Genomic DNA, 26,493 nt, shown 5'->3' with positions numbered 1-26,493 from the left:
TAAGTAAAATTTTTTTTGATATTCTTCAATCATTTTTTAACTTATTTATTTACATACGAATTTCAGAAGATTCTACTTTTGACAAAACTGAAACTTTTTCAACACATCCATAAATATTATTTTCAGGGTAAATACTAAAAAAACAGGTTGATAAATTTAAGTATAAAAGCCCTGTATAAAAAAGTTTGTAAAATCAAATTTCATTCGTCAAATCCAGTGGTGCGTCTGACGGTACTATATTCATGACCCTCAATGTTTGAAGCTTACTAATAAGAAAAGTTGTGTACTGTGACCAACCAATGAAAAAATAGGATTTTCAATTTCGCGGGCCGTACGCATGGTTCAATAGTGTGTACATATCATTGAAACCTGAACTCTTACTCAAAGTCTTTGCTCTTGCTGCTTTCCTTTCTCTCCTTTCTATTTGATGTCGTTAGCATGAAACTGCACCTTTAGTATTCTCGGACCATATGTCATTGTAATACAGTCTTTCGATTAAGAGTTATTTTATTTCAAGTACTATTGATAGTATTTTTGAGTAAAATTTATATTTAAATACATGAACCTTATTTATTTTCCTTATATTTATTTTCAACGTTGTATCAGAATAAATTCTACTAGAAAATACTTTAACTGCTGTATACAAACATGAGACGAATTGTTTTAGTATTAGTTTTATTATTTTTAGACATTACAAAAAGTGATCGTGTAGCAAAATTTAGTCTCTTAATGCCAAATGTGAAACCAACTACTGTAAGTTAAACACTCATTGTGATAATCAATAAGTAATTCCAATTTTATGGATGAAATTATAATCGAAATCAATATTTTTATTATTTAAAAGCGTAAAAATATTACAGTCCATGTTTTCAAGATGATCTTATCACGTCTAGAATATATTCAACTTTTATGTACGATTATGCTTATGGATATATTCACCACCTTCAATCGAATTTAAAGATATCAAATCAAAATATTACCTTCGATTAGTTTTCAATCTGCGAAAATTTTATTATGAATAAAAAATTTATCAAATAACATTTTATTACGTGAACAAAATAATAGTACGTATACATTGCACTTCTATCGTGATAAGTTTTATTTTACAATGCAAGTGAAGATCTACTTATTTTTTTTACACTTTTTAAAGAAACTTTAACTTTGTAATTGACACATAGAAGTAACTTGATAAACTGTTACTGTAAAAATATCGTGTTTAACTCTCGTTTAAAACAATATTTTATATGGTCGTTTTAACATAACTAAAGCACTCAAAATCTTATAGCTATTTCTATTTAAACGTTATAGTTCTGTTAATTAATAATAATAATAGTCAGAACTCAAAGTAACCTTATAGATCAATTTTATCTAAAAAATTTAAGTAAATCAACTATACACAGTGTGTTATTAGTTGATTAAACAAAAAAATACATAATCGTAGAATTTTTGGAATTTTAAATCAATCCACTACTTGACTTACAAGTCTCTAAGTAAATTAATATTAGCATGAATTATCTGAGTATGCATATTTAATGCTCGCTAATGAAAAATACTGAAGAACTGACTTATTTGCGTATTCTTATGGAAGTTAACAGTCTTTCAATGGAATACGTAATTATATACACGCTTGTAAATGCACATACATGCATGCAGATACATCATCGTCATAATGACCAATGAACTAGTTTTTTTGTTTCACATTAGTAAGCTTATACATTTCAGAAAGTTCTGATCCTACTTTCAAATTTTCAAAAATTTTATATGTATATAGCATTGTAAATTATGAAAACCCTTTATTTTTTTCTTGATTCAAAAAGTTTGTACTTTGTATCAAGGTCTGATAAAATTTCATTTTTTTCAAATGTTTAGAAAGTCTTATCCGAGAATCACTATTTTTTTAGACTCTTAATCATGATTATTCTAATAAGTAATGCATTGTTAATAGAAAAAAGTTTATTACATAAATTATACCCGATTTTTTAGCATATTGACATTATTAGGTTTAGTAATAAAAACTGTATTATTGCTACGCAAATTAGATGAAAGTATAAGATTTTTATAAAGTTGTCTTCAAGACAATGTATGAGTTGTATGAATATATTTTTCGTATCGAAATAAAATAAGACTTTTCAAGTTATTTAAACTAAAAATTGTTTCCACCAGTATTGTTTGATAATTTTAATGATGATTAAAATATTTAACATAAGATAAAAACTAAAACACAAGATACGTTTTTTTAAAAGTAAATAATTATTCAGAGCCTCAAAGAAAGATAAACGGATTATTCTACAAAAGATGGCATATTTTATAACATAAAGGACCAGAATGGATAAACAAATTGTACAAACATTTTTTTTGTATTGTCTGTGACTAAAGTCAGCTAAAATTTTTGGACCCTGCTAAATCTACACGAAAATAAATGTTTACGACAATTTTTTTTTTTTATAAAAAAAAATTTGAGTGTTACGGGTTCTTATAAAACCTCATTATGTATAACTAAAATAAAGGTGCACTTTGCAAAAATTGGATTTCGTCCTTACAATTTACATTTGCACAAGTTATTATCCAAGTCGATAATTCAACTTCAAACGAAAAGATACAAAGCATTACGGAATAGCGTTACAGGCTCTTAGCAAAAAAGAAGCGTTACGATCTCTTATAAGATCGTTAAAAAAATCATTTTATAACGCACCACATGACAATCAACTTATTGATTGAACCCATATCATATACGATACACCTATATTTTAACCTATCACCTTTGGACATACTTCAACATCTCACGAAATTACACTGGATTCTTTAGCTTTACGGGTTGTTAGTTTTTATACTAAAGAGCTCGAATTTAAAAGTTTGTGTTTCCTTAGCCTTCGTAAAATACAAAACGCTCAATTAAATTTTGTGCATTTGTGAGAGCGTTTTTCCTAGAAATGTTAAATCTATAAAATTTCGATCCCACAGCTTCAACAGCACCAAAGCCTTAGATACATTTTTGTTAATTCTCTAAAATATATTAAAATGTTGTGTACGTTCGTAACTTTAAGATTTCAAGCTGTAGAAAAATTAAAAATTCGTAGCCACCTGGCGTTGTTAAAACTGTAAATATGAAGGAGACACGAACACACAACGCCAATTTAGTCCTTTTTTGTATCTCAAACTAAAGGAATACTTTTTCATTATCGGAATTCTGATGTACCTTCAACCGAATATTTTTAAAAATTTTTAGATTAAGTTCTGCTTAAATGACGTTGTAATTGACTATAGCATGAAATTGATCGTTTGTGACAGAATAACCCAACTTGGTCGGATATCGTAAATGGGAAAAGATATTTTTTACAGTAAATTTTTTTAAAGCCGAAAACCGTATGGAAGTTCACATTAATTTGCACTAATTAGCTTGGTTAAATATTTTAAATACCTGTTTCAAAAGTTATAAATCAGTAGCAGTTATATTTATTATGTTTTTACTGCTTCCAGCCGGAATCGTACCTATGTACCCCCTTCAAAGTGGATACAGCAAATACTTACTATATTGTTGGATTTGAACCAAACGCAACTATGGATACCGCTCACCACATTATTATATACGGTTGTTCTAAGCCTGGAACCGACAAAGTACAATGGGATTGTGGAGAAATGTCAGCTTTGAGTTTCAACTCAATAGAGAATAAAGGAGCATGCCAAGGCGAGTCTGAAGTAAGAAATGATTTAATATCATCCATTTAAACGGAAATTTTAGAAATTTATTTTGTCATTGTGTGTGATGAAAAAAGGACAATTATTTTTTCATATAATCTTGACTCAACCATTTATCATTTAACGGAGTTCTATCAGTTGCAGAATTAACAATGAGAAACTTATGAAAACTTATTTACAAGTAAACAAAGTCATGAAAATTGCGCTGTCAAAATTTGAAGGCACGAGGATTTCTAGGAGCCGAGTAATAAATATTCATATTTAGCTAATTTTTACATGTAGGCTTATAGGCTGTCGTCTTTTTAAGCACTTCTATTGCATTTACCTCGTTTGTGAAAGAAGAAATTAATTAACAAGCAGGGTAAAAACTACAAAAGGTTATGTTGCCACAGGAGAACGAAAAAGACAGACGACATACCAAACTATAGAGAGCGTCGCATGGACTAAAATGAGGGATTGAACCTCCTTAAACACATATTAAATTGATTTCATTAAGAGCTGAGCAAAAATTTCAAAAGAGGATAGCAACTTGGTAAGCTCAGATGATATTTTGGGAGGAAAGGTTCCAGTTTGCATTGATCTATACCTATATACATATAAGATATGAGAGAGCAGCTGTATTTGACTGGATTTTTTCATCCTTGGCACTGTCTTATCCGTTCAATTTTTTAGTTACCGTCCCCACATGTAGATCAAGATCTTAGCCTATCATTTAAAGTACTTTTAATCACTGAGGCGCTATTTGACCCTCAAACTAAACTCGTAGTGCTCCTGCGCTACTGAGTAATGAGACTGAAAATTTTATGAAAGTAAGTATATTATACGGGTAGGGTCTCGTTAGCGAACGGTTTCAAGTGCTTTGCCCTAAAAATCTAATTTTATAGATTTACTTAAAAATTTTTCTATTATTGACAACGTTAAATAACTTCGACCCAAAAAATGATGCACCAAAGATTCACAGCTGTGATTGAAAATGACTGAGTGTAAAAACTAAAAGTAAGATTATAAAAGTGTTATATTTTTAAAAAATTCGATTTTTAATAAACAATTTTAAATATGATCTTCTAACTAATCTGAGTAACTTTAAAATGTTATTTTCAGTGAAGTAAAAGTCTTCTGAACTTCGTAAGAACAGAAATTTTATTACTTCAATCACGAGTAAAGTAGTAAAATTTCTGAGTTGACAAAGTATAAAAAGTGTTAAACTTATGAGATATCGATGTATATAAGAATAAGTTGTTTAAACACATCTAAGTAATCAATTCATGTTAAAGTTTATATTTTTAATTAATTAAATTCCTTTATGAAATATCATTACTCTAAGATAAGAATACCCATTGCATCCGTATAAGGTGTTTTCACTTGTGACGTCATTCCAAGATGGCGCGATCACTGGATTTTTTTTTCAAATTTGCACCAAATGTGCAAAACCAGCTGTGAAATTCACGAGGACGTCCCAACTAATAATAATGCGTTTTAAAACTTCAGGTTTTCATAAGCTATCGAATGAACACTAAACTTTTTACATCTTTACTTGGTAAGCAATGCAAAAAAATGAATGAAATTATCGCGGGCATAAAGTTGATTAGAAAAACATTTTATTTTTTGTGCTTACCATGATCCAGTTATAACGAATTTAAAATATAGTCAATAGCGATTCCCGATGCATTAGAGGAAACTTTTTGTTTGTTTGCCAAAAGTTTATTAGTTGTAAATTACTTGATACACTGTCTGGTGGTGAGTGTAATTTACCAGTTACGTTACATGATCTGGACTGTATACAATTTTCATGTACAATTGTGTTCGAGAAAGATAAGTCAGTGAGTTTGACAATAGATGCCTCATCATCAATCAAAGTAGAACTATTATCTACGATTTCTATAACTACTGGAGTATCAGGAGTTCCATTGTGGACTCATTCGTGATGAATTCTTCGATCAAGGAAACTGTCAGTTGTTGCTCCATGAACTTTTCATCTGGTGTAGCAACTGACTCATCCATATTTGACGCTTGAACAACAAAAGCTAATTGCTCATTTGTCAGTGATTCTTCGATTGGAGAAGCTGTTAGTTCACTTATGAGCGATTGTTCAATTGGAGAAGCTGTTAGTTCACTTATGAGCGATTCTTCAATTGGGCTAGCTGCTGACTCACCTGTGAGTGACTCATTAATTGGAAAATCTATTGACGCTTTCTCTTGAATCGGTGATTCTTGAGCTGTTTAAGAAAAATGCTTATTATATTTATTATTTTAATATCAAAAAAGATAAAATATTGTAATAATTACATTTTTTTTAAGTTTCCTCCAAGCTTCAAATAGTGCTTCATATTTAACATCTCCAGTCCAATTAACATCCGTCTCTTTTTCTCTGAACAAAGCCAGTTTTTCATTTGACATAATATTTTCTTCAAAAAATAATAAATTATCTTTTACTGATAATGTTGGTGTTACAGAGACTGGGTCACAAATCTGATTTTTTGTAATTTTCTTTTTTTTTTATTAAGCACATTATAATTCGTAGCCTCTGGGTTAAATGGTACTATTCCACATTTTTTAAAACCATTTATAAGACAAGGTGCATAATCATGAGTGTCCAATGCCAATTTTAAAATTTCAGAAAACATGCACTTTTCTATGTTGATAAGTTTATTATTAGCTCTGTATTGTTCATTGGCAATTTTATACTTACCTTTTAAAACGTGAAACAATGAAACATGAAGAGGTTGACAAATGTGTGTGGAATTGGGATACAAACCAATTATTTCTATTTGTTTTTCTTTACAGAACTGTATGAGTGGCATTGTAAGATGAGAAGAATGATTGTTGATATAGAGAATAACAGGAAACGTAATGTTATTTTCAATTAACCAGTTATGAAATACATGTTTAATATATTTTAAAAAACTCTCAGTTGTCATCCAGCCACTATCTGTATTTCCTACTGCCCAATCTTTTGGCATCTTTTCCAAGACTTCTTTTCTTGTCTTAACGTCAAATAATACCATTTGTGGTAATAAGTAACCAGCTGCATTAGCAGTAAAAAGTACAGTAAGACAAGTTTTATCACCACTACTTACAATTTTATAAACCGATTTTGAACCTTTTTTTGCAAGAACGGTGTTTGTATTTGGAGGAACCATCATGAAAGCAGATTCATCAAGATTAAATACACGTGATGGATCTATATTAATAAGCTCTTTTTGTTCCAGATAATTTTGCAATTGATGAAACCAATCCTTCAGATCTTCTTCACACACTTGTGCTCTGGTAATAGTTAAATTTTGGGCTGTTCTTATACTAAGATTTTTATATCATTTCATAAATAGTTTGTACCATTTTTCACCTGGACGATTGTCTTTAAATACATTCTTGGTACCGATTTCAACCATGTATTTTTCTACTGTTTCCAGGAGTTCTTTTTTATTTACTGGAAAGCCATGTTCTGCTCTATATACAATCCAAGAGACGATCTCTTTTTCATATTCAGTAGATAATACTGAATGAGCTACTTTCCTGCTATTAATTGATGTTTTATCTTTGATTTTTCTCCATAAAGTACTTTTAGGTACTCCAAAAGTTATAGCAGCATGACGTAGTGTATTCCCATTTTCAATAAAATCCAAAGCTTTTCTGATATTTTCAACGTCATGCGCTTTTTCAACGTTTTTTTTTCTTATATTTTTAGATTTCTTATGAACAGTTGACTTATCTTTGATTTTCTTGTTGACAACTTGATTCTTATTAGTGTTTAATTTTTTTTTCTTTTCCTTCGACATTTTAATTTAATTTGTAAAAAAAAAATAAAAGAATAAGTCAATAAAAACATTATGTCTATGTGATATGTTTGGTGTTGTTTACCATTTTAAAGTTAAGATAGGTTAAGATTTTTCAAACAGTATAATTTAATGGTTAAATGTAACCATTTGTGTTTAAAATGTGGATAATTAATAACTTTCACAAAACTAAGACAACGTGTGTTGCCACAAGTGCTTATTTTGTTTAAACTAGAATTTTTAACAAAGAATGTAACACAATGCGACCTCTTGTCCCACTACTAGCAAGGAATATAAGACGTGGTCTTATACTGAGACGTGCGTATTTCGTCTAGTCCCGCTTTAGGACTAGCATGAAAAATAAAGTCCAAATGTGATACCCATAATAATAAAATGAATATTTATTTTTCTTGTATAAGAAGCTGAAAATTTACTTATAACAAACACACTAATCGTTGGGAAAAAAATTTTTTTGATTTCGTTTATTATTTTTGTTACGGTACGTCAGACAAATTTACGTTTCAATACAGGTGACTTCATCCAAATGATACATTTACATTACAGTCTTGAAAGCCGAAGTTAAAAATTTTTTAGTTAAATCAAAATAAATTTAATGAAAAAACATTTTATACTACTATTCAAAGAAGAAGGTTAAGAATACTTAAAAATTTTTATATTGTAACATTAATTGCATTTAATTTATAAAAATATAATATTTCTGTAACTGTCCCAGATTTGGCTATGATTTCTTAAGTGTCCCAGTAATGGCTGTTTTACCTTACGCTGCTTCACTTTGTTGACAGATAGTCATGTGATGGCTGCAGCAAAACCTGCTTGCCTTTCTGAGCTGAGAGCTGTACGCGATGCCGCTCCTCCCCCTTACTGACTTCCTTCGAGCTGTTTTTTTCCGCTCTTCCATGTCTTTATAATGACAGCAACTGTTCTTTTCATACATCTTTCATACTTGATCGTTGCTCTCATGCAATTAAAAAACATCCATCAAACACTATTACTACTAATAGTACTCAACTTAATTGCACCAAGTCATTCAGTATTTAGGTTATCATTATTTAAAGATATTTTATCTAAAATTTTTGAAGTTTAACTCTATCAACTGATATTTTATTCTATACAATATCACTGTATGCAGTAAACGTCTACAAAAAAGCTAATGGAACTTCATTCTGACCAGGTGTCCAGAGACCCATTACGGCTGATTTTTATGAGATGAGAACTTCTTTAGGCGCGCCTCGATTGGGGACCAAAACGGTAGAAACGTATGTACGTACGTACGTACATATATATACATACTAGCGGCCCCCCATCTTGGCTTCGCCCGAGACTTACTAAATGAAACCGAAGGGGTATCTGTCCCAATTATGGACCCTATAAGAAAAATTTCGAGCTCAATTTTATTTTGTGTCTAACGGTCAATAAAACTGAAGTATAAGTCGTTTGATTCTTTTTTAACAATATCAAATTTTTTTTTTATCAAAAAGTTTTGTTATTTTTATTTTAATGATGAAACAAGAAAAAAAAATGTTATCCGTATTACGGACCCCCTCGATGGACTTTAAACCTATTGTGGACCCCCCTTTTACGGACCCTGCCCATAATGTGGACCCCCCAATTATAGACCCTGTCCATAATGTAAAAAAATATTTTTATGTAATTAAATAAACATTTAAGATTTATTCATAAGTACTTCTCACACTTTTAACAAAATATATGACTAGGCACTTTTTGAGATAAGTTTTTAAGATCAAATTTTTATATACAACTAATTTTGTGATAATTAGTATTACTTTTTTTTATTAAAATAATCTAATATTTTTTATGACTTTATTATGGTTGTTTAGTCTTCTTGGAGCGTTTTTTAAGAGGCATTTTTTGTTGTTCTTTCTTTACTTTTAGAATGAAAACAACAGCTCGAAGTTATGAAGTTGAAGGTTATGTGTGCACTCAATACTGGCGGAATGAAGGGTCCATAATAGAGACAGAGCCGATAATCATGGCTGTATTGTGGACCCTCTAATAAAGTATATAAATATACTTTTAGGAGTATAATTTGTTTTTATTATTTTTCAGAAACTCTTATTGATACATTAAAAAATTTTTTGAGTTCAAATAATACTCCTAATTTTTTAAACAGCATTTTGAAAATATGAGTAACTTACGGTTTTCAACAAGGCATGATGAAGAAAATAGTTAAAAGCGTTGTGTAACTTTTTAATATATCATTTTAATGATAGAACATTATTTAAATGCTATTATTTGTCATTATTATGGTGAATTAGAGAGAAAATAACAACTTAAAAAGTAATTCATCGTGCTATTGAAACACTCCTTTAACTTATCATTAATAATGTGACAATGGGTCCACGATAGGGACAGGGTCTATAATTGGGACAGATACTCTAGTGGGTTGACATGTAATGAGAAACGTTTTCAGTTAGAAATTTTACATGTATTCCTGACACATCTCAGAACAAAAATCTTTTTATTAAAAAAATATTTTTCGGAATCCGCATAGTTCATTTGGTCGAATAATAAGCTCTAAAAATTGAAAAAAATATAATTATGCTGAAAAGTACGGTGCGTTCTTTGTGCCATAAAACAATTGTTGGCCATACGGAGCCGTTGATTTGCAGTTTCTCCCGTATAATTCACGAAAAGGGCTATTTTTCAAAGCTGTTAAGATTTTAAACTTCCAAAAAATATATATTAAAAAATATTTTTTTTCTCTTATTTCACAACTTTATTACCAGAGCAACAAAGTCCTGAACCTTAAACTCTACATTTTTTATTGCCACAAAAACACAAATACATTTTCTACTTATTTAAAAATCTGAATTAAGATATTTAAAGATTTCAGAGATTGCTGTAAGGGTACAATGAAAAGCTGATCTCTGACGTAATGGATTCATTATTTATTGATTTTGACGCTGCTGTTCCAATCTCGATGAATTTTCTACGTCAGTTCCTTAACGCATAAAATTGTATTTATTCGATACATTTGAAGTTTTTCTTCGAATTCACCCTCTTGCGACTTTTGGCATGCTAAGAACTTTTGTGACCCTTAAAGTTTGTTTTCTGTCAACTTTGTTAAGTTTTAATATATTTGTTGGCAAGGTAGTTCGACGTCTGATGGCCCTAAAAAAGACCGGTGAGCTTGTTAAGTAAACTCTTTCTTGACGGAAGTTTACAGCAATTGTGACTGCCTGGATATCTCCGGGTGATCTTCTCTGGCGATGCTCAGCGCAGACCTTAGAAAGGATCCGTTATTCCTGGTTGAATTCTTAGAGTTGAGAAGGTAATATAGGATCGTCGGTCACCGGGTTTCCCAGCCTTGCGATGAACAACTCCGGTCGTGATGACTGCCAGTAAATGGCTGACTTGGTTTAATAGTGCCCGTCTTTAGTTAATATAGTCTCTTAGTCGACAAATCGCTTCCGAAAATGGTAGTAAAAATGTATTTGTTGGCAAGGTAGTTTACACTTAGGTGGCCCTTAAAAGAACCGATGAGATTGATGGTTAAGTAGGAAACGTAAGTACTTATAATGGCACTTGTTCCCGACGATAGCGCTTAGTATGTTGTAAACGCTCGTCTTCTCGTTCATGCTCCGTTTAAGTATATTTTTAGAGAAACGGAGGTACGTGGGGACGTCTCAACACAACATATATTGTATATGGTTGTGACGATGTTCGTACGCTTGACGGCGAGGAGAGGTGGTGCTGTCAAGGCTGCGTATCGACTCTGATGTCGAAAGCACGGGGTGAGGGGAGGAAAGGGGGTAGGAGGTATTTTTCCCCTCACGGACGTGATCGAGAGACGTTCGCACGTGGGTAAAATAGTTGAATGTGGGACAAGGGGAGAGAGAGAAAAAAGAACACGGTTGGTTTCCTCTCTCTTCTACAACGAACGTGGTTGCCCCTGGCAACGAATTTTGTTATAAAAATTCGGGAATAGCAAAGACTAGAAAACGAGCGGCAGTTTTGTTTTATTCATTCTCTTGAGAGACGTCGAGCTGTATTGTATACCCTCTGTATTAATAAATATTAAAAACGTTAACTTCGCCTCCTTGAATTTCTTTTTTCTTGACCGCGGAAACCAGTCGGTTTCATTTTGGTGCCGAAACCCGGAAACCCCTCAAAAAAGGTGCGTGTAAGGGAAAAGGAAAGGGAGTTGTTGCAATGGCGAAGAGAAAAGGCAATAGGAGACTGGGAGCACCGGCTGCAAAATATCCGCGACAAGATGAACAAGTGGCCCTTCAACCTTCTACCAATGATGCTCAAGAAAACGAGTTGCCACCCAGTCAACAACTTCTACAAGTTCTGGCTGCGGCTGCTGATCTAAGCATTGCTTCGGACGTACTTCCTGCGACGTCTGCAAGCTCCAGTTCCTGTCACTGATGCTGACCTCGCTTTAGACGATCTTCCGGCGCGTCCTCGAGCGCCTCAACGTCTGCAAGCTTCAGCTCCTACCACGTATGCTGGCCTCGCTCTGGACGCCCTTCCTGCGCGTCCTGGGGCGTCTCGACGTCTGCAAGCTTCAGCTCCTACCACGTATGCTGGCCTCGCTCTGGACGCCCTTCCTGCGCGTCCTGGGGCGTCTCGACGTCTGCAAGCTCTAGCTCCTGCCACTGATATTGGCTTCGTTTCAAACGCCCTTCCTGCGCATCCTCAGACTTCTCGACGTCTGCAATCTCCAGCTCCTGCAGCTGACGCCGATTTCGCTCTGAACGTTGTTTCAGATCTCGATCACGATAACATCGATGAAATCGACTCAATGGAAAAAGTTTTGGAAGAAGAGATGCCATTTTCGCACCCTAGCCTTGTGGATCGCATCGAAACTTATGAAGACGTCGAACGCCGTTCTCTGTCTCCTGTCTTCGCGGCGGCAGCACGACCTCGTACCCCCCGCCGATCTCCGTCTCCTGTCTTTACGGCGGCAGCACGACCTCTGGCCCCCGCTGATCTCCGTCTCCTGTCTTCGCGGCGGCAGCACGACCTCGTGCCCGCCGCCAATCTCTGTCTCCTTTTTTCGCGGCGGCAGCACGACCTCGTGCCCCCCGCCGATCTCTGTCTCCTGTCTTCGCGGTGGCAGCACGACCTCGTGCCCCCCGCCGATCTCCAACGCCTGTTGATGCAACTTCATCGCGCCCTACAACCCTTCACCGACCTCAGCATGCATCGGTGGTTCATAGGCCACCAGTCTCTGCATATCATTGTTCTTCTGCGGTACCTGGGCTAGAACAAACTTTACGCGAGCGCCGTTTATTTGAGCGAGATGTCAATACAGATAGACCCTTTTCGGAGAATGTTATGAGAAATTTTGCCGATCATTCACCGGTGTTACAACATTCCGATATTTATGCGCGAGGGTCCGATAGCGGTAAACAGCCGAGTGTGGATCCAAATTCGAGGCTTTTTAATATGTTAGAAGATACACTTGCGGTGATGAAGGCTAATGCGGCGAGCTCTTCAAATATGAGTCTGTTAGATCGACTGTCGCATTCTAAAAGTTTACCCTCGTTTTCTGGTGATTCACTCGACTGGGTACGTTTTAAAGAGGCTTTCGAGCACTCTTCAGATCGCGGAAACTTTTCCGACAAGGAGAACGTAATTAAGTTGTATGATTGCCTAAGAGGTGATGCTCGAGGTGCGGCAAAGACTCTTTTCGCAGGAGGTAGCAGCGCTAAAGAGATTATGAAATCTCTTGAGATGCGTTTCGGAAATCCACGAATTATATTATTAAAAATTGTTCAAAGTATCAAAGATTTACCACGCATAGAACCTCACAAGATGAACTTTTTAGAATACGCGACAAGTTTGAAGAATGCGGTTAAAGTAACAAAAGCTTTGAATGACATGAGTCACTTATACAGCGCTGAATTATCAAACGAAGTATTAAAAAAGCTACCTGGTTCTATGCTTGAAAATTGTGTACGTTTTGTGGCAACAGAAAATCCCGAAAAATCCGACCTCGAAAAATTATCAGACTTTTTATACAGAGAAGCTGCATTGAATTTAGCAGCCGGTGTAATCGAAGTTCGTACGAGCGATTTTCTGAAAGAAACACCGGAGCGATCCGCGCGAAAAAATACAGTGCTTGTTACAGAGATAAAAAGAGAAAATTCTTCATCTCACAATAGTTCAGACGTCACTTGCGCTAGTTGTGGTCAAAGAGAACACTCGATCGTCAAATGTATAGGTTTTTTAAGTACTCCGATTTTTGGCCGTTGGAGAATCGCTCGGCGACAACGCTTGTGTTTTAATTGTCTCAAGCGGAATCACAACCGTGATGATTGTAATTTTCAAAATTCCGAATTGCGTAAAGGTAACCACCATACGCTGTTACATACAAACGGAAAATCGGGAAAGAAATATTTGGAACGCCCAAATCACTCAGCCCACGGAAAAACCTCCGACACGAAGAATATTGTCGCGACTATCGCAAAAGATTCACTCTCATGACTAGTATTAAACGCGAGGTTGCAAGTTGTACCGATTATTATTATAGGCAAGAAAGAGTCTAAGAAAATTTATGCACTCCTTAATGGAGGTTCAACTGTATCACTGATTAATTTTAATATTGCAAAAGAACTGGATCTTGAATGTTTTAAAATAAATACGACAGTTAAAGGTTTGGGCGAGCCGAATTCTTTTCTAGCTATAAGAGAGATAACGAATTTTACAATTAACACCGACACTGACATTTGTCAACTCGATAATATTATGGTCATGAGAAATTTAGGGTTGCCAAAGGTTTCTGTGAGCTGAGAATTGTTTGATTTATGCCAAAAAGAATCGGGAGTTTTTATTGAATTTTTTTAAGCGATTCCGGATTTATTGATCGGTCAAAACTATATCGATCTGATTATCACACGGGAATTCCAATTTTTAAGAGACAATCTTGTTATCTCACGTTGCTTATTGGGTTGGACGATTCACGGCAACGATAGTTCGTGTAGTCATACTCTAGTGAATAGTCTAAGTAATGATATTTCGGAATCTAGTGACAACAATACTCTAGGAATTTTAGATACGCTTGTAAGATCTTATTTCGATTTAGACTTATCAGGGGTAAAGGATCATTGTAGATTTTCTCGTGAAGATATACGTGCAATAAAGATTTTGAACGACACGAGCAAGTACGTCGACGGTGAATGGGAAATGGGTTTACTATGGAACGATAAAGATGTAGAGTATGACGGGCGCATAGTCGCAGAACGAAGACTTCGGCTCTTAGAGAAAAAGCTTGATCGGGATGGAAAATTTGCTGAAATGTATTACCACGAAATGGAGCGCTTATTCGAAAATAATTGCGCTGAGAAAGCTCCTGAAAATTCGAAAAATACAAAACGTTGGTATCTACCACATTTTGGAGTACAACACGCGAATAAAAAAAAAATAAAATGATCGAGAGACGTTCGCACGCGGGTAAAATAGTTGAATGTGGGACAAGGGGAGAGAAGGAAAAAAGAACACGGTTGGTTTTCTCTCTCTTCTACAACGAACGCGGTTGCCCTTGGCACCGAATTTTGTTATAAAAATTCGGGAATTGCAAAGACTAGAAAACGAGCGGTAGTTTTGTTTTATTCATTCTCTTGAGAGACGTCGAGCTATATTGTATACCCTCTGTATTAATAAATATTAAAAACGTTAACTTCGCCTCCTTGCATTTATTTTTTCTTGACCGCGGAAACCAGTCGGTTTCAGCCCTAAAAAGTGCCAGTGAAGAAACTTCCAGATATTCCTTATTATTATTCCTAATGATGAAGAGCTAGCTACGGGTAGCTTGACTTTTACCCTTGAAGTCTCTCCGTACGGAGACTGTGATGGAGGGAGGTACGCCGCTGACCAAAGAATATTTCGTCTTCGAGTTGAGTTCCCCAGATAACCAATTACTCATCGTTAGACGGGAACACGAGTGTATGCCCGTTGGGGATACGACCACTGAGAAGGTAGCCGTTGTGGCTACCCATGCCCCTCAGAGCTGTCTTTCCTGGCTTATATTTGTAGCCAAAAATTCTCTGACTGCAAGAGGCCGGATGGTGGGACGGCCACACAACTCTGAAGAGTTGGAGCAGGTTGTGCTCTGGCTAGATAGTCTCCTGGTATTAGGCCGGAGACGTCATCGGTTAGAATAATTTTTTATTGGTGGCACTCGTCAACCGTGGAGATTCAGCGTGAATAGAGACCTAAGTCCCTTCCCCCTTAGAGAAGAGTGTCGTCTGTAACCGGGATACTAAGCTGCACGACTATCATCTACATTCCCTATGTAGCTCGAAGAACTGCCGGGGGATGTCTGGATCATTTTTGGAGATGCTCTGGCGTATTATAACCACACTTATTTGATTCTATTGCAGGTAGCCTCGATTTTATGTCGACGCTACCTAACCGATCCTACTGAACTTAAGTGAAAAGCTTGCGTATTTTTGCAAAACTTTGAGATTATTTATTGCTATTGTTATTAAATTTTTCAAGATAAAAACTAGCGATTACAACGGTTTTAGCCACTTTGCTTTATATATGAGTAAGGTATATATATATGTATATATATATACACACATATATATATCGGTAATTGTTAAAAAATAGGGCTTTTCATTTCCTTTCTTTTTAAAAGCAGTTCAATCGTTAAAATAATATTTACATACGAAAATTTTACTGCAGTTGTGGTTTTTTAGATTTCTACGAAAAATCTTGAATCAGCTTTGATTTGCAAGATTGAATGAATATGATGTTGAAATGTTATTACCGTTATCTGTCTGTTATAAAAATTTCACTTTTTCTACCTTCCTAAAAAAAAAGTTTGATACTTTAATTTGTTATATTAAAATATCTTAAAGTTAAGTCAAATACCGACTTAACTGTATGGGAAAAAAAATTCTTAAAAAACTTTCCATTTTACATATTGTCTCCCGAATTTGGTCTCTCTGTTTTGTTAATTTTAAACTTCTCACACAAATTCTTGCAGTATAATCGCTTTTTCGACTTCGATGGGGTTGCCACTGACCTCATCTATCTTTATTTGTATGGACTATGTTTATAAACCTGCAATCGCGGGTGATAAATTAAAAACTCTTTTTTACGACAGTCTTTTTTTTCATACATCTGAAAAAATAGTGGAATCTTTTATTACCGTCACTGGTTGTATCTTGTCGTCAAGGTGTGTATGAACATATTTTATGTGGTGAAAAATCGAATTAGATTGTAAGTACAAGTTATACATGCGAAAAAAAAGTTTTTACATAACTATTTAGTGTAGAGATCCATTTTTTAAAACGATTTGTCATTATCATAACTATCAATACCGTAACCCAAAAAAATGAATTTTACTGTTGATTATTTAAATGTATATGTATTTATTACGCGTAGGTTACAGATTTAGAGATTTAGAATGGCTCCAGTTTTGAGAAAAACTATACTAAATTCTGTAAAATTGTGAAATTTTGAAGTTAATGAAGAAATAAAAGCAAAAGTGAAAATATTGAGACATTTAACTGATAAAATAAATAAAAAAAGTTTTACAGAAAAAAATACAAAATTAGTTGAAAAAAGAGAAAAAAGTAAAAAAATAGCGTATTAAATTTGAAGAAAATTCTGAAAAACATCGAAATTATTTTAATTCTAAAAAATTGTGTTTTTTTTTTTTTTACCGGGTTACTACGACAGCCTACTGTCCTAGTCACCAGGGCCACACACTTATCATCTGTGTGTGGGTGTGTATTGTCGCATCCATTTTAAACTCTTTTACTGATGTTATACCTAATTCATGGGCACAGTGCGAGTATCTCCGGTGAAACACCTTGACAGTTAAGCTGACACTCTCTGCACCACTGATTGCATCATCACCACTCGCCACTATGTAGCCTTTCCCCGGAGAGGACTCCATATTGCAGGACGTCCACTCCTCGCCTGTAAGGCTGGTGATCCCTGCCTGGCGCATCGGATCCGCTTACTCCTACATGTAGCCCTAACACTGTTTTACGTTCACCCAGGCCCAAAGACCTGTGAGGCAAGGAAAAAGCCCTGAAATTACTCTGAAGGAAAATTCCACGGATTCCCAATAACCCATAACCCGCACCGAAACAGCCAGGGTTACATACACTTGAGACCAAAACGCTAAATTTGGGCGGTAGAAGGACGAAATTAATCGATTTCAAATTTTCAAAGACTAAATCATAAAATTTCTACTTTATAAAGATGAAACGATATAATTCGGTCTTTTTAAAAGACAAAGTTTTATAGTTTATACTTTACAAAAGAACAAATATCAGTTTAGCCTTTGTAAAAGATAATTTTGGATAATTTGTAGGTTTAAATAGACAAAAACAAATTTAATCTTTCTAAAAAATGAAACTTTGTTTTTATACTTTACAAAAGAATAAATGTCGATTTAGTCTTTTTAAAAGAATCAATTTTATCTTGTGGGAGTTTCTAAAGATAATATCTACATAAATTCGTATATGAATTTGATTTTTCTAAAATATGAGATTCTATCTTGTAATCAGTACAAATAAAGACAACTCAATTTAGTCTTTATGATAGATGATATTTTTCATTTTATGAGTAAGTAAATGACATATTTAATCACAATCTTATCGTATGCGACGCAAATAACATATTCTATAGTGTAAATATGTGAGTATAGTATTCAATACTTTTAAAAAGTAAGAAATAATTAATCTATTTAAAAACACTGTTTAGAGAAAGCTACTTTAATATTTAGCAACGAGCTCAAAAATCTGAAAATTAAACTTTGATGCAAGCAACTACATGTACAGTCACTATAAAATTTAAATTAGCTAATACAACCAAACAGTTTTTGTATGATTGCTCTTCCAGACATGATAAAATGTACAAAACTTCAAGTAAAAAAAAAATAATTAGAAAGAAAGGAAATAATTATTAATGTAAAAATCACTGCATAAAGAAAAATTTTATTTAATTACTTTTCTGGAATTGGAAATAGTTTTACAACGTTTTTAGTAATACAGCGTCAATTTAAGTATTTGTAAGTAAACAGTCAGTGAACAAAACATTAAACAAGCTTAATAACTCAAGAGCATTATGATAAAATTTCCAGTTACAGAATTTTCTTACTTTTTTTATAATTATTTGTTTTACTTTAAATCTTGCAATACATTGCATCACGTCTGGAATAATAATCATGTAAAAACTATTCAGTTGTACGAGATAATTTTAAATTTACTGTGACTATAGTCTCTTTACATTAAATTGTAATGGTCAATGTAAAAACAGTTTTTGGCATAAGAGCAAACCACAGAAACTTTTTTTCATGTTCTTGACAGAATGTTAGATAAAATCACCATATTCTTCCCACTTTTTCAGTGTAGTTTTATTCTATAGATGTTATTATAGGCAAAAAATCAAAGAACAGAGATTAGACGGCTTTTATTATTTCAGTAGATAATATAAAAGCGAGAAAAAGTATCAAAAATGCTGCATTTAAAATGTCTTTTTGAAAAATTCGTTTCTTTGGTACGTTGTAACTTTTGAAGCATAGTTCCAAATGACTTGCAGTTTTGCACAGAGGTAACTTTTAATATACTTTTCGAAACAACTTCATGATTTTGGGTGTGCTTTCTAATTGGAAAAAAATGGTGGAGGTTTAAAGTAGTGTCCCTACATTGTAATTAAAAACATTTTTTTTTATATTTTGTCATGCCATGTTTGGAGAATTTGTTAAATCACCGATACAACAATTTTTGTAGATATTGATGTTATTAATCGATGGGTAAGTATTATGTTAAATTATTATACATTGACCTCTTTCCATCTAAATTGCGCAGTTTTTTGCACACCTGCGATTTTCACTCTAAAAATAAGCGCAACGTTTCTATAAAAAATATACATAGCGCAATTTAGATGGAAAGAGGTCAATGTATAATAATTTGACAGGATACAACAGTTTTCCGTTAAGTAACATTTAAAAACGAAGTAATTCGTGCATTGGAATTAAGAGTGTTCCTTTACATAAGCCCGAAATAAAATCATAATTTCAAAAAAGGATTACAAATGTGATTTTAAAAAATCAGTAGTTTTACTAGCACATCACGAATTTTCATAAGAACATCATGAAAAGCATTGTTCATAACTAAGTTCAACGCAACGAACATATAGCAAAGTTGCTAATACATTATGTTATGTTGTATTGTTAATAAGTTTTATCATTTAGAGTAAACAGTACTTTTATTTCAAATGTTTTATATACATTCCTATCTTTAAAAAATAATAGATCACGTGATGAAGCCTGTTTACTCGTTGTGTGATTGGCTGAGGCTGATCAAGCACAGGTAAATTTGAAAATAAGATTTTGAAAAATTAGTGAAAAGTCATTTAAATTTGTAAGTTGATACAGATTATAATATTACGTGTTAGAACAAAGCAATAACTACTGTATTTTGATTTAAAAATATAAAAAATGAAGGTTTGATTAAATTTCATGGGTTGGCGTGCAGAGCACACAGGGGACACAGCCCCTAGTATGTTAAAAAAATTTCTAACTTTTTCTGACAGCAATAAAAAAAAATTTTGTAAGATTTTTTGTTCTTTCAATTGGCTAAATTATCAAACAAATATAGTCCAAACCAAAACTAAAACATTTTTGTATTTTTTTAAATAATTGCATCTTAAAAAAATTATACAATTCTGGTAAATTTTTAATCAGTGCATTAGGTAAAGATGTGAAAGTCTACATAGAAAATTTAAAAAAAAATCATTTGTACTTTCAATTATTCTTTTAAGCTAGTTTATAGAACTAATAAAGGATTAGGGCACTTGCAAGTATTAAAATTTAATTTTGTATACCTATACGTCTTTCAGAAAAACTGTAAAACTGCAAAAATTGTAAAATAGTGAAAAAGGATCATTTTTAAATGTTATCCTGATTATCTTTAAAAACTTATTCAAAAATCAATTATTGCCAACACAAATAACAAAAAGATGATATGCTAGATTATTAATCGTAAAAGTTTTAGATCTTGTTAATTATAATTAAAAGGGTTTTGCAATCGAAAAACACAAATTTTTTAATCGCGAATGCTCTGAGAATATTTTATCACTGAAAATAGTTAAACCTAAATAAGTAACGTTTATTATTTAATGTGTTTTACGAACATTTGTAACTCATTTAGTAGGTTTTACAAAACAACGAAAATTAATCAAATTTGTTATTAATTATATGATGACATGTTCCCATCTTGTAATGAATATGCTTAATGAATTAGGTTAATTGTTATTCATATTCTTACATCATTAATAAATAGCTAACCACAATGGAAAAGGACCGCAAGGCAAATATTTCTTAGCAGCTCATCCTGTGATGTCAGTTCATAAGTTTTTATTTTAAAATAAGATGAAGTTGGTAATGTAGCTTTCCAAATCTAAAGATAATATAAAATCAGTATAAAAAAAAGTGAAAAAATTACAGAACAAGTGGAAAATAAAAAGTGACCCTTATAATATTATGAAAAAAATTTCAGAAAAAAATGATACATAGTTATTAAAACAACTTTTAAAAAGCTTTTTATTTTTGTTATATTTTTGACACTTAAAATTATCTAATTTAAACGTTAATTGCACTGCATGTCCCTTATAACAGTAATTTTCCAAGTGTTGTAGTTATACCTCTATTGACTCAGATGATTATGTAAAACTAAGAAATTTACAACTTTTTTTAGAAGCATTTATAAAAAAAATTTCAAGAGACTTTTTCTTCTTAAAATGAGCCAAATAACGAAAAAATTCAAAATTTTTGTTTTTGCTTAAACAATTGCTTATAACTTTTAGAGCATTTAATATAAAAAAATGCACATAAGTTTACTTGATTACAGACTTTATGACAAGATTTTACGCTAAATTTCATAAGTGTGCTCTAAAATTTAGAGATTTTCATTTTTTTGCCTTTAATTGGAACTTTTTTAGTCCAGGGCCAATTGGAAATTAAACAGGAAGAATTATTCAGATAACATTTTTTTAAGCCATCTTATTTAAAAAATGTCCTACTGTACATTAATAAGTGCTTGTTGCCAGACCAAAATATGGTCAGGTATTGTTTAAACAAATTTTTTTTACGAATTCGTAAAAATTGTTTTTCGTCTAAAATAGATATTTTTATATTCTTTGGCACATTTGAAACAAAAACCTTTTTCTGATATATATACCTTTACCCCACAGTATTTGAGTAGAAAGTCCCCACAATATTGAAAAATGCGTTTTTTCCAATTTTTTATTTTCAATTATATTATGACTTTTGACATCTCTATACGCATATATATATATATATATATATATATATATATATATATATATATGTAGATAAAAGTCAAAATGATGAATTTTTATCGTTCCAAAGCTTATACTTATGATAAAATATTTTAGAAAAACTAAATTTGTAAAATTTGTCTTTTTTTAAAGTGTAAATCAAAATGTTTAGTCATTTACGAAAGGAAAATAAAAATGTCTACTTTTTGAAAGACGAAATTAAGTAATTTGCATTTTAAAAAAGAATAAAGCCATCGATTCAGTATTGATTATATCCTAAGTTACGGATTTATTCTTTCTAAAGGACTAAATTCCCAAACTCAATCTTTTTAAAAGAAAAAAAATCCATTAGTCCTTCTTCGTAAAGGAAAAAAACAGAATTTTGTTCTTTTAAAAAGTATAAATATCTTATTTTATTCTTTCGACCCTGAAATTTTCATTTTTTTACCACCCAAATTTAGTCTATTGGTTTAGAGTGCTGGAACTTTTCCTGATGAAAATACTTTTTGAAAAAATCTGCATTCACCGAGAATCGAACCCACAACCCCTAGAACAGCGTTTTATCAGTAAAAAGCACGCTATCCACTGAGCAATGTTGATCTCTAAAAAAGTGTGTTATTACCGTAACTACCAAAATTCTGAAATTTATACGTATTCAGAGGTGCTTACGTATGTAGGAGGTGCCATTACTTTTTTCTCTTAGTTTTTACCTTACAAATCATGATAAAGCGAAAAGAGTGATAATAAGACTTTCGTTTACGGTCAAAATGAGTCTTTCATTGCCCAAATTTTTTTACAATGACCTATATATAGTTAGCATGTAGTGTTTTTTTTCTAATTTAACTTTTTTTTGAATTTTTAAAAAAAATTTTCTATAAGGCTCTGTACATTTTGGCGACCTCAGCAAGGAACAATTTCTCTCACTCGACGGCGCCACCTGACATAAGCGCATAGTGAATAGAATATAGTAGTTAGTATTGATACTATCTACACTAATTAAAATTATTATTTTAATTAAGTACATTAACAAATACTTTTTTCATGTATGGCAGATCGATGCAGATAGCTGTATTGATTAAACGGATTTTTATAATATGGTATAACCTCCAAATATTACAAAATATTGTAAAATCTTTAAAATAAAGCAAGATAGAGCAACAATAATGAGTTTTACAAGTTTTTAAAGGGGATTAAAAATATCATGACGCACACAAAGAAAGGCGTTGAGTTATGAAAAAACATAACCTTAATTTTTGATTTTTTCGATGTGCCTTAATGAAATGAAGAGGACAAATCATGGAAAAAGTTATATTACGTTTAGTACAGAATAATAACAATGCAGAAATGATTTTCCACAGTCATGCATGCACATAACCTCCAAATATACAAAATACACCATATATTTAAAAGGAAGCAAGGTGAAGCAAAAATAACGAGTTTTACAGTTTTAATAAAGGGGAGAAAACATTGTGGCGAATGAAAAGAGAGGTAATGAGTTATGTGAAGATATAATCTTAAATTTCAGTGTTTTTAATATTTCTCCATAAAATCAAGGTGCAAAATTTTTGGAAAAATTATAGCATATTTGCAAAATTATTATAAATGTAGCTTACACCCATGATTTCAAAATGCTTTAGAAACAAACGTTCAGTTTATTCAGACGGAAAATATTTTTATAATAAGAGACACGTTTTAACTCTTTAATAGCTGAAAGGGCTTTGCAGAAAAAGTTAGACAAAATATCGCGCTGCTATGTTGAACGAGCATGGCGACCGAGAAACAAAATATAACAGGAAATCACCGCACATACGCTCCAAAATGGCTAAACACCCGTGTTTGAAACAGTAATCGAACACTGTGTAGCCCCCTTTATCCCTCTGAAAAGACAGGGGGAGAAAAACGCCCTTGGAGATAGCACTATCAACTACTCCCGCGTTCCGTACCTGCGACCGAGAAACCCTCTGTGTTTTTCCATCGATTGGAACGTAAGCACGGGAATACAAATGAAAAGGTAAACTTAAACGAACTAACAGCTATTTATCACAAAGAATTAAATAAAGACAGAAACATACAGTAACATTTTTTCCCCCCTTTACAAATAAGTAATTATTGTTATTAATTTATTTTTATTTTTACGCAGTTCCAAATTTTATGAGTTTACGGATAGGACAAGAAAACAGACCATTCACTGTTTTTACTTCAGCTATGCATATTTTACCGTCATTTCCAGTAAAAGTTTCCATAACAATACCTTTTATCCAATGGTTTTGAGGTAGTTGATTATTTATCAATTAATAAAACCAAATTACCTTTTTTCAGACGATAATCGGTATTAAATCATTTTTTACAAGGTAATAATGTTAGTAAGTATTCCCGTAACCAACGATGCCAAAAATCATGCGCAAACTTAGACTGTAAATTGTAATAAGTAAAACGCACAGCATTAGATAACGAGCCGAAAAGGAAGTGATTTGGGATCAGTGCTGTTTTGTCGTTACAATCCTGGGAGATATGAGTTAAAGGTTGAGAATTAATTGAATGCTCTACCTCAGCCAATAATAATATAAGCGTTTTCTCGCTTGGAGATTGTTCCTTTAAAATTACCGTCAGAGTTCTTTTACGCTTCTTATCAATCTCTCCCAAATGCCTCCCATGTGTGAGGTGGTTGGTGGGTTAAATTTCCAAGAAAAATTATTTTTGACAGCAAGTTCTGATTGAATTTTTTTGTTTAAAGACGCGACGGCTTCTTTTAATTCTTTACTAACATCTTTACAATTAGTGATGTTATCACTCAAAATTGTTTACGGGAAATCCCTTTTTGCTGCAAACCTTTGAATTTCCATGATTTCTGAGTCTGTGCTTAAGCTATGTGCTAACTCAACATAAATTGTTTTAACAATTAAAAACGTAAATAATACGCCCCAGCGTTTTTCACGTCTACGACCGATCTTTACTCAAATTGGTCCGAAATAATTAAGACCACAAAATGTAAAGAGGCGATGATAATAACCGAGACAAAAGTTAGGGATATTCAGCATTTCCGGATTTACAGAATGGGCTTTCAAAATTCTGCAGATGGTGCATTTATTCAGAGTGTCTTCTTAAGTTTTCTAAACCTTAAAAATCCAGAATTTTTGTCTTAGCTCGTTTAAAACGATTTTGGTGCCTTTATGAAAAAACTTTTCATGGTAATGCTTGATTAATAAAGGAATTACTGGATGATCACCATCTAAAATCACAGGCACATATCTAACCTGTTTCCCTGGTATAAATTGAACCTGACCATTTATGCGTAAAAAAAGTTGATCATCCAAAAATGAGTGTAATTGCAACAAACGGCTTTCTAGCGGTAAATTCTTTTTACTTTTAAGAAAATCAATTTCCTTGTCAAAAGACTTAGATTAAATGAATTTCAACCATGATTTTCTCGCATATTTGGAACGGTGTAAATCAGAAAACTGATTTTTTGTGTCGAGCCAAATATCATGAGCCAAAATAATAAAAAATGGTTGTTTTGATTAATTTTGTCGAAAAAGAAAATCTTTAAAAATCTGGCAGATGAACACGATTTTAAGGGATTGAAATTTCAACACAGTGATTTAGAGCACAAACTACTTTTTTTCTGCTTGTACACTAGAATCCTTACGAAAGTCTAATTTTTTTAATGGCCAAAGTTCTTCTTGTTCATACGAGAATTGAGGCCCGACAAACTACCGACTATTACTACATAGAATTTCCGAATTTAATCTAGTTGTGTCATCTGCAAAATTTTTAACTGAAGGAATCCATCTCTATTCCGAGAATTTAGTTTTTTCAGAAATGTTACTCAAACGGTTTATTACAAAAATGTCTTTTACGAGTGGGCCGTTAATCATCCCAGTCAACACTACCTGAGAATCTGACCAAAACATACGATGAATTATACAAAACGAGTGCTCTCGCATGATTAAATCAGCAAGTTCTACCGCTAAAGTAGCTGCTTGAAGTTCCAAACCTTCAGTAGGCTACAGCAGAGAAAGCTTGAGTACTCACATCACAAAAAATATGCAACTCAGTGGATACAAACTTGCTATTCTTGAGTTTATAGCATCTCTATACTTTACAGGAATCAATAGTTTTAATATTTTTAAGCCATTATAACCAAAGTTTATTTTCATCTTTTTCTAAAGATTGATCTCATTTTACACCACTTTGCCAAAATTTTTGCATTAAAATACGTGAATTCATTGTTATCAGGGCAAGAAAACCAAGGGGATCAAAAACTGATATGAAACAAAATGATAAAATATCAGACCCTGTATATTACTGTCTTTCAAGAACTCGGTCTTTGCTATCATCAGATAAACCTATACCAGCTGATTTTTGCTCAAAATTATCGACGAACCTTAATACTGTAGGTTCATTGGAAGCCTAACCGTGCATATCCCAATTAGCTAATTTATTTATAAGTGTTACCTCGTTTATTTATTTTTCAGCCTCTAAAAACGAATCTGTACTGCCTAAAAAATCGTCCATGTAAAAATTCTTTACTATGCTTTTTATTGTTTTTCAAGACAACTTTTGAAATAATCTTGCGTTTTTGTTTTTGATAAAAAGCACAGTTGCCGGGGATGATTTTGCACCAAAAAGTAAAGAGGACATTATGTCTTCTTAAGGGGAACTTGAGCGATCTCTTTCCCTCCACAAAAATCTTTACACACCTCTATCTTCTTTTCTTATTTAAATTTTA

At 32.7% G+C, this 26,493-nt stretch overlaps 1 protein-coding gene across 1 annotated transcript in view; it reads left to right on the top strand.

Annotated features, from left to right (window-relative positions):
• The first annotated feature begins 444 nt into the window (after window positions 1-444).
• Phm (Peptidylglycine-alpha-hydroxylating monooxygenase) overlaps window positions 445-26,493 on the top strand; it is a 70,937-nt gene continuing 44,888 nt past the window's right edge. Inside the window, exons 1-2 of the mRNA XM_089596715.1 lie at window positions 445-753; window positions 3,478-3,696. Of these exons, the coding sequence (XP_089452841.1) occupies window positions 649-753; window positions 3,478-3,696 (324 nt within the window). The 5' untranslated portion in view covers window positions 445-648. The remainder of the gene's footprint in view (window positions 754-3,477; window positions 3,697-26,493) is intronic.

This window comes from Copidosoma floridanum, unplaced genomic scaffold (assembly GCF_036245765.1).
Source record: "Copidosoma floridanum isolate Cflo_tuat_1 unplaced genomic scaffold, Cflo_Japanese_pri ptg000030l, whole genome shotgun sequence".
Classification (NCBI taxonomy): domain Eukaryota; kingdom Metazoa; phylum Arthropoda; class Insecta; order Hymenoptera; family Encyrtidae; genus Copidosoma; species Copidosoma floridanum.
The sequence above is the reverse complement of the archived record's forward strand: the minus strand, read 5'-3'. Positions and strand labels throughout refer to the sequence as shown.